Source organism: Poecilia latipinna, unplaced genomic scaffold (assembly GCF_001443285.1).
Source record: "Poecilia latipinna isolate Pla-1442-1.1 unplaced genomic scaffold, P_latipinna-1.0 Scaffold718, whole genome shotgun sequence".
NCBI lineage: Eukaryota > Metazoa > Chordata > Actinopteri > Cyprinodontiformes > Poeciliidae > Poecilia > Poecilia latipinna.
In genome coordinates this window covers 24,171-33,518 of record NW_015113334.1, presented here as the reverse complement: position 1 = coordinate 33,518, position 9,348 = coordinate 24,171, and the positions used below count along the sequence as shown (strand labels likewise).

Below are 9,348 nucleotides of genomic sequence, written 5' to 3'. Positions count from 1 at the left end.
TCACCTTCCTCACAGATTGTCCGGAACGCGCCGCGTCCGACGCCGTGTGATGTGGAGGCTTAAAGCAGAGACTGAAGTATCCAGCGCCGAGTTTTCGTTGTGAGACTCTTTGGTTTTTGGTTTGGGGGACGACGTCCTGTGAGAGAACTGTGGGCGTGGGGAGGTGGGCAGGGTCAAAGGTTACAGGTGGACAGTCCTGACTGCAGACTGATTGGACAGATGAGACTGAATCTACTGCGGATCATGAAAAAAAACAACTTTTTTTTTTTTGTTTTTAAAAGAAGGAGAGCCGATGGGGGAAACCACAGGACTGTTCAAGCCCCGCCCCCCATCCTTCTTAAAACCCAGTTGCACTACGGTGTGTTTTGGTGCTACATGAGCCTGAACAGAAGTGTGTGTGTGTGTGAGTGTGATTTTAATGAATGACTTCAGATTTCATCCATCATGTCTGTTTGTTCACGGTTCTGTCCCAGAATCCCGGTTTTCCAGGAGTTCTGGAAAACTTTGGATCAGCGAAACCGAGTCAAAATCTAAAACGGGATATCAAAGCCAGGCTAATAAAAAAAATGTAAAATAAAATTACAAGAGTAAAGTTGTAACTTTATATAAAGCTGCAGTGTAATAACTTTATTCTCGTAGGACCAGACTAGGTTAAAAAGAGGGAGAGAAACAAGTCCTTATGGGAAAAGTCACAATATTGCGAGAAAAAAGTTGTAATATTACTGAAAGGTGTAGAAGAATAAAGCCGTAATATTACAAAAATTAAGTCGGAATATTATAATTTACTATGTGCATTACTGTAACTTATTGTAATATTATGGCTTAATTGTCGCGCTACTATGACTTTAGAGAACAGTCATCATATTACAAGAGCTTATTCTCACGTTATTACAACTTTATTCTCACGATGCTTTGAATTTATTTTTGTAATATTACAAACTTTTTCTCACGTTCCAGTTTCATAACTGAATTTTTTTTCTTATCCTGGCCCTGATACGACGTCATAAAACTCATCCAGAATCCTAGCAGAACTTCGTCAGGAACAGAACAGCAGATCCGGTCCAGGAAGGTCCAATCAGGAGCGGAAATGGACCAGAACTGCCGATCGGATCCGGGTTGGAAACTCGACATCTGTCTCCTTTTCCAAAATGACTCCTAACAAATCCTGTACCTGCTTGTACCGGGTTCTGGTTCCGGACCGGGTTTGTTTTTGAGTCAGAACGTTCAAAGGCCCAATCAGGTTTCGTTTTCCGCCCTCTGAGCGCCGGCCAATCAAATCATGGACTCACTTCGTTCCTGATCATGTGACTGATCCGGTTGTTTCTGCAGAGCAGCGCTGAGTTCTCCTCCTCAGCATCTGGTTCCGACCCAATCAGAACTCTGCTGCAGGAAATCTCTTCAGGGCGACATCTTCCAGCGGTTCTGATGGACTCTGCACTTAAACAGGATTACAACCAGAACTTCTCCTGCATTGATCCCACGGAGCCCGCTGGTGTCGTCGGTGTGTTCAAACTCTGAACCTGGACTGGTGACGTTCTGGTTCTGATTCCGGTTCTAATCGGATCAGACTACCAGCTGAAGCTCTAAGATTCACCAGCTGATCTGGAATCGGATTCAACATAAGGATCTGGAGAAGTGCCCTCAAAGCATCATGGGATTCGGAGTTCTGTTCGGTAAAATTAAAGCAACTTGACGCCTCCAGACCTTCATCTCCTCTTCCTCCTCTGCTGTCTGTGGATCCATGTGACGTTCAGTACCGATCGCCGTGATGGTTACATACCTGTTACTATGGCGACAGCAGAACCTCCTAAGCTGACTTGACTGGTGAGCGCTTAAACGCAGTTTCTCTGTGGTGTGTGTGTGTGTGTTCAGGTTGCGGAGGGATGAGTGTAAACGCTGAACGGTACTGCTGTGTCAGGATCCCACTGTGGAGTTCGGACGGCTCCGACGCGACTCTTTGACTTTTAGACGTGATGTAATTAAAGAGCTTTGAGAGTTTCTCTGTGATGTGACGAATGTTTGTGTCTTATCCACACGATTCGACACTTAACATGTTTTATTCATAAAATACAAAAAAAAGATAAATATGCCTTTTTTTTTCTTTCTTTTTAATGTTAAATCAGGGGTGTCCAAAGTACGGCCTGCGGGCCGTGTGTGGACCTCGGACTGAGTTTGTGCGGCCCCCAAACTGCATAAAGAAGCTGGAGACTTTTTATTTACAACCAGGGAAAAATTATTACTGACGTAATGTTCAATGGAAAATTTTAAGTGCAACACAGTTTTTTTTTTTTTTTTTTTTTTTTTATAAACGAGCTTTTATAAGTAGTTCCATGTTTATCCAGAGACTTTTACTAAAAAAAATGGTTCTTAAATTCAGATTCAGTCAAATTCAGTTTGAGAATATTAGGTATCTAAATAATCCCAGCTGATTGCACCGAGTCATTGCTCACTAGCAAGTCTCTTCTTGAGCAAGCATGTGGTGAAAGTGGAGAGGAACACTTCGCTTTTAACAGGAAGAGACTCCCATCAGAATCCAGCTGTGACTCAGGGTTCAGACAAAAATAAACAGGGGGACCTGTAGGGATGCACCAATGTGTAAAATGTTGCTTTTATGGCCAGTATTTACCGATACTTTTATAAATTTTTTTAAAAACTGTAGAAGCTCATAAAATTAAATCTAGGTCACATCTAAACAACATGTGGGTCTGAGTTTAGCAATAGTCCTCATAAGATAAAAACAATTCCAATCTTAATTTCTTGCAATTATTACAGAACCGTCAAATTAAATCAGCAGACTGAACAGACGGATCCTAGGATGTTTTGTCCGGCAGACTCGGTCCGGTTGGGGAACAAAATCGCAACATTTCTTACATTTTCAGCTGCTGCTGGTCGTTTTTACAACAATCCAAACTGTTTGAGAAACCTTCAGCAGGAAGGTTCTGTAGCTGACAGTGAGTGAAGAAGGTATTCCTGAGGTTAAAAGGGTCAAACCATCAGGGCTGGAGTGAAGGATGAAGATGTGAGCTACCATTGCCATGGTAACATCTGTCCAACGGATCAGATGGCGGCTGGATCTTTTTTTCAGAGACAACTGTCCATGAAAGATTTAACGGAACAAAAGGAGGAACGGTTGGATTCCCGTTGGGCAGAAATCCATTAAAGGAGACCTATTGTACTTCAGGGTAGGACAGGTCTGTGGTCTAGTCAAAACATGTTCATTTTTGCACAAAAACATTCTTAGTGAGATTTTAGTCAGTTCTGACAACTTTGACCTCCTTTGGGGCCTCCTGTCACTTTAAATCCAAATAAGCTGCTGCTGGCCACGCCCCCCAAACTCAACGTTTACACTCGCACATGAAAATGACTGTAACCGTACATCTTTGAAAAGCAGAAGTGGAGCCTCCTATCCAACCAACAAGAAAGCAGCAAATTGTTTTTGGATGGTAAGTCAACAAAAAACATTTGTCTGTTCCAGCAGCCATTGTACAATGGCAAAACCAGCTATTATCTAGATTGGGTTGCTAAGTAACAGTATAGTGTGACTTAACAATTAGGAAGCTTTTGAAACGGTTTGCTTTCCAAAACCATTAACTTATTGCCAAAAAACAACTGGGTGTTTTGTTTTCTTTTATTACTTTTAAGTGTTTGGTCTGTTTTTAAAAGCAGAAACTCAAATAGAAGTATAGAAATGTATAAATATGAATAAAATCTATAATATGAATTTTAATTAATATGTCCCCTTTTAAAAAGAAGATGGAGAATCCTGGAAATGTGTGTTCTGGACAGAAAGAGACCAGGAAGAACTAAGCTGAGGAGTTCCTCTTTTTAACACGGTAGTGGCGGTGTTATGATGCGGGCCTGTGTGGCTCTGTACTGTGAACATCACTTGTTAAAATTACGGAAATATTTGTAACAGCTTTGTAGAACTTTCCCATTAATTTCATGGAATTTAATCACTTTTTATCAATGATCAATAATACTTCCACTGATCTGGTTTTATGTTTATATTAAAGCTTATTCAACGTTTGTCTTTTTTTTTTTTTTCATGTGTGTTTTTAAATCTAAACTTTCCATGCCCTCCTGCGTGAAGCTGACTGCTGCTGCTGGTCGGTGATGAAGACGATGTGATGTTTCCGCCTGCTGTCTGTCGGCGTTACGGCCCTCATGAGGCTGATCTGAGGTCAGATCAGGCGGCAGCAGCAGCGACCGCAGGGTGAGGCTCCGACGATGAGGAGGGACGAACTCTTCCTCACGTCCTTATAAGCCGCTCTGAGTGAAGGCGGCGGTGATCAGCCTGAGCAGCTGCAGCAGCTTCATAACCAGGTGAGATTTTTACTGATTTATTCCATTTCTTTAAATTTCCTGCATTCAGAAGAATCAGGAAATGTTTTAATTGCCTTTATGATTTTCTGTATAATTGTTAAAATGCTTTTTGATCAGAAATTATCTAGAAATGATCAACTTTCACTTAACCCGATCAAATAACTGATTTCCTCCACTTAATGTGGAAGTAGCTCACATTTGGAGTATTGAAATAATGTCTTTATTTGAAACTAAATCAGCTTTTAGACGATGAAAGTTGGGAATAAGAAGATTTTTGTTATATTTAGAGCTAAACATTGTGTAAGAAGACAAATGAAAATAAAACCTTAGCTGGAGGGATTTTGGAAAAATAACTGCAGGAACTGGAAAAAAAAACTGAGTTTGATCAAAGTTCCTGTTGGATTTTAATTCAAATAAAATAAAATAAATAAATAAATACTTCTTTGAACCCCACAGTAATTTAATTAATGGGGTTTGTGCATCTCAAGGTGCTGAAAGATGGTAAAGCAATTGATGTCATTTGGCACTGTAGATAAAAACAGCTTTGATTTGATTGTGAAAATAATACTTGAACACACAGTTGTTATTTTGAAGGCTCTATTTATGTCTAGAGGGCCACAGAAAATGCTGTAGAGGGCCGGATTGGCCCCTGGGCGTCGAGTTTGACACACAGATGCAGCATCAACTCTTCTCTCTGGCCTTCACGTTTCTCCTTGAACTCTTTCGACGTTACGCTTGTGTCTCCTTTGACTGCACAAAGATTCACTCTCACAACAATAGAAAGATCCTGCAGCTTCTCAGACAATTCTGTCGATTAATCAATTGTTCTGATGATTAATCGATTAATCGTATAAAAATGGCACATTCTGCATATTTTGTCATTTACATTTTATTGCCTAAAATGCAGTATCATAGCATTTCTTTAAGGGATGCTTGATCCTGGATGCATCTGCAGCTAAAAATACTAACATCAACATGTGAAAAGCTACAACAGCGTACGCCTTAGTAGAAAGCTCACCCTGTCTGCTTGACAGAATACAGTGCAGCGCTGATCTATTGGTTATTTATAGGGATTTTTCTTTTTTGATCACAGAAATTAGGTGAAGCTAACACTGCTACTAGAGGACTTCTGGGTAGAACATATTTACAAAAAACTTTTTATCTTAAATCCAAAATGTATGCATTTCATGTAGCGTTCAGGTTTAATCTCTGCTCTGAGTGAGTTATTCTTCCACCATTGGCCTTCATAGGACTGAATACTCCAGTTAACGATTAGTCGATTACTAAATTAGCTGCCAATTATTGAAATAATATATTAATCACAATTAATCTGATTAATCAATTAATTCATAGTCGGTTTTCTTTTCTTGTGACCTCTGGTCATGATGTTGGCGCTCTAACAAGGCCCTCAGAAGCTTTGGAAGAGGAAAAGGTCCACAGAATCACATAATACTCCAGTTAACGATTAATTGATTGCTAAATTAGTTGACAATTAAACTGATTAATCGTTTCAGCCCTCGTTGCTTGCAGTTTGGGTGAAGGCAGCATTATGCCTGGGCTCATGGTGCCTGTGCCTGCAGGAAGCATGGGTCGGTTGGCAGACCCCACCCTCAACGCCTCCGCTTGGCCCCGCCCCTCTGTGAACGCCTCATCCCAGTATCCAATCAGAGCGTACAGCACTGCCGAGTTGATCCTGGTTGTCATGGTATCCGTCTCCCTGAGCATTCTAACCGTTGTCGGGAACATGCTGGTCATTCTATCCATCAAGGTGAACCGAAACCTGCAGACCGTCAACAACTACTTCCTGTTGAGCCTGGCGGCCGCCGACTTGTTTATCGGCCTGCTGTCCATGAACGTGTACACGATGTACCGACTGCGGGGCCGTTGGCCGCTGGGGGCTGCGCTCTGCGACACCTGGCTCGTCCTGGACTACGTGGTGAGCAACGCCTCGGTGCTGAACCTGCTGCTCATCAGTTTGGACCGCTACCTGTGCACAACATGGCCGCTCAGCTACCCGGTGCAGCGGACGGGCCGCGTGGCGGGCCTGATGATCGGCTGCGCCTGGCTGCTGTCATTCCTGCTTTGGACGCCCGCCATCTTGTGCTGGCAGAGCGTCGGCGGACGGCGGGTGATCCCGGACGGACACTGCTACATCCAGCTCCTGGCGAGCCCGGCCGTCACGCTGGGCACCACGCTGCCGTCCTTCTATCTGCCGGCGCTCGTCATGATCGGGTTGTACAGCCGGTTGTCGGCCGCCAGCCGCCGCAGGCTGACTTGTCGTCAGGCGGAGCAGGGGACGCCCAAGATGGCGGATCCGCCGGTGAAAGGCTTCACCTGGAAACGAAGCATCTGGATGGCCAGCAACCTGGGTTCGGATCTGTCTCTGAACCAGCGGGGAAGTCCGGCGAACTGCAAACGCCTGGTAGGTAATCTACCTACAGTACGGAGTATTAGAGCCATACTAATGGCGGTCAAACTACAACACCAAAGGAAGGCCTGAGCGGATGTTATTAAGTTAATCGATTGGAACTCATTTTGATCTAATACACAATTAATCGACAATTGTTTGCATTCCTGCAGCAGCTTGTCAGTTCTGAAGGAACTGTGACTTCACAAATTGAACTGTCTGTCTCATCAGCAGCCGGTCTCCCGAACCTCCTCATGTGCAGCGGGAGACGAAGACGCCTTATCGATCACCGACCTCCACGGCTCGGCCTCCGCGGCGCTGTCCTCCTGCCCCAGCTTCCGGTCCCAGGAGCGGAGGAGGCGCCGGGTGATGGCGCGGGAGAGGAGGCTGACCAGCACCCTCCTCGCCATCTTGTTGGCCTTCATCATCACCTGGACGCCCTACAACGTCATGGCGGTCATCGCCGCCTTTTGTCACATCCGAATCCCCGACGCGCTGTGGACTACGGGCTACTGGCTGTGCTACGTCAACAGCACCATCAACCCCTGCTGCTACTCGCTGTGCAACGTCACGTTCCGGAAGACCTTCTGCTGCCTGCTGAGCTGCCGCACCTGGAAGCTGCACTAACGCTGAAACAGGTGGGCATCCGTCAGGTGTTTACCATGGCGTCAGATAGAAGATGGAGTTAACTTCCGCCAAATAACTCAGAAATTGTCCAAAAGTTTTAAATTTTCTACTTTTGAAACTCAGAAATGTAAATGTTTGTCTAGAAAATTTCTCTGAGATTAATCTCAAAGTTTCAGAATTGTAAATTCTGTGTAAATTTGCATCATGTATTTACCACAGTATATTAGATAGGAAAAAATTTGTAAATTTTCTTCAAAGTACTCAATTGTCCAAAAGTCTAATTATTTTTTTTTACTTATTTAGAGAATTTTTGACTTTTAAAACTCATTAATGTAAATTTTTTTTCTGTAAAATTTCTGAGATTAATGTGAAAATTTGAGGGGGGGGGGGTTTCAAGCAAATTTTCAACTTCCAAACTAAGAAATTTCCCCTTTTTCTCTAGAAAATTTGTGAGGTAAATCTCAGTTTCAAATTTCTAACAAATTAGCAACTTTTCAAATTCAGAGTTCCAAGTTTGTTTGTTTTTCCAAGAAAATTTCTGGGAATTTCAAGAATCTTTCAAAAATAATTAGAAATTTGTTCAGAATCTGTTCAGTCAGAAATCTGTCCAGGTTCAGGATCTCATGAAGAAAATGTCAGTAATTAATTTAAAATCCTTTTGGAATCAACAATCTGAAATTGGGAATCTGTTCAGTGTCAATCTGTTCAGGTTTGTAGTTGAACCATTCCCCTCAGATCTGATCAGTTTTCTATCAGCCTGACTGAAATCATGTTGCTTTAATAAACAAACACACAAAAGCTTTCACCAAAACAATGTACAGCATTTATTTGTTCATTTGTACAAGTCTCATCAATAATTTGTAATTCCAAAAATAAACTTTCCCTCAGTTCAGATGTTGAAGCATCAAACTGTGGATGATCTGCAGGATCAACTTTTCCCCTAAAAACTTTTAAAACTACAGAGAGAGAGCATTAAACTACCGGCTACCGAACGAAGGTTATTCTGATCAGCTAAAGCTTAAATCCAAGGAAAACAGGAGAACATCGAATCAGAGCAGGAATCAGCGAGTCGGACGGGTCAGTTTGAGGACAGGAAGTCTGTTTTGGAGTCTCTGGTTTTAAATGTGAAGAACGGAAGACGATTGTTCAGCTGGCGGAGGAGGAGAAATCCTGTCGTCTTCTGGTTCACTCTCCCTTCTTCAGTTTGATTTTTTCTCCCCTGAAGATGAAAACAAAAGGTTTAAAGTAGAGCCAAACCTTGTTGCTAGGAAACAGTAAAAGCATTAATCATGTGACCAGTTAGAAGGAATCATTTAATGAAGTCTGAAGGTGGCGAGACTTTTATTTATTAAAAAACGTTTTACACTTTTAAATGTGAAGTTAGTTTGTCATATGATTTATAAGAAATGTTTTTAAAATATTATGTGACATCCCCCCTTTAATTAATTTATTTTTTATTTATTTTGAGCCAGGGTGATGCTAATGTTACTGTGTGACACTTTGTTCTGCCCCTTTCCTTTTTGCTTGTGTGTCTGTATTAAAATGGAAAAATAACCAATAAAAACATTTTCATAAAAACTGAAAAAACAACTTTATTTTAATGTCAGTTGTGCTCTGTAAATTGTCACCCAAAAACTCAGAAATTTTGAGATTAATCTTAAATTTTTTAGAAAAAAAATTGGAAAGTTCTGAGCTCAAAGAATCAAACATTTGTCAGAGAAAAACTCCCAAATTTTTTGATTCATCTCAAACATTTTCTACTAAAAACCAGGACTTTTATTGGCTCCAAAAGTCAACAATTTGCAACAGAATTTTTATTTTAATCCCAGAAATTTTCATGAAAATAATGGAATTTTCTGAGATTAAACAAAACATTTCTCGAGTTTTTGACTTTGAGCTCAGACATTTCCAAGATTTTCTGTAAAATGCCTGAAGTTTTTCTCATTAAATCCTTTTTTTGCTTTTTACTTTAACGCCAAAGTAATGTTTTT

The 9,348-nt window shown here is 41.6% G+C and overlaps 1 protein-coding gene across 4 annotated transcripts; it reads left to right on the top strand.

The window, feature by feature from the left end:
* The first annotated feature begins 3,718 nt into the window (after positions 1-3,718).
* Positions 3,719-8,938, top strand: chrm4b (cholinergic receptor, muscarinic 4b). Of its 4 annotated transcripts, none has more exons than XM_015045268.1 (3): positions 3,719-4,323; positions 5,904-6,745; positions 6,962-8,938. In XM_015045268.1, the coding sequence occupies exons 2-3, from the start codon at positions 5,909-5,911 to the stop codon at positions 7,355-7,357; spliced, it is 1,233 nt and encodes a 410-aa protein (XP_014900754.1). In that variant the 5' UTR covers positions 3,719-4,323; positions 5,904-5,908; the 3' UTR covers positions 7,358-8,938. The 4 variants fall into 4 exon arrangements, with proteins under 4 accessions (XP_014900754.1, XP_014900752.1, XP_014900753.1 ...); XM_015045266.1 differs by having other exon boundaries at positions 5,854-6,745; XM_015045267.1 differs by lacking the exon at positions 3,719-4,323 and having other exon boundaries at positions 4,837-6,745; positions 6,965-8,938.
* Positions 8,939-9,348: the final 410 nt, after the last annotated feature.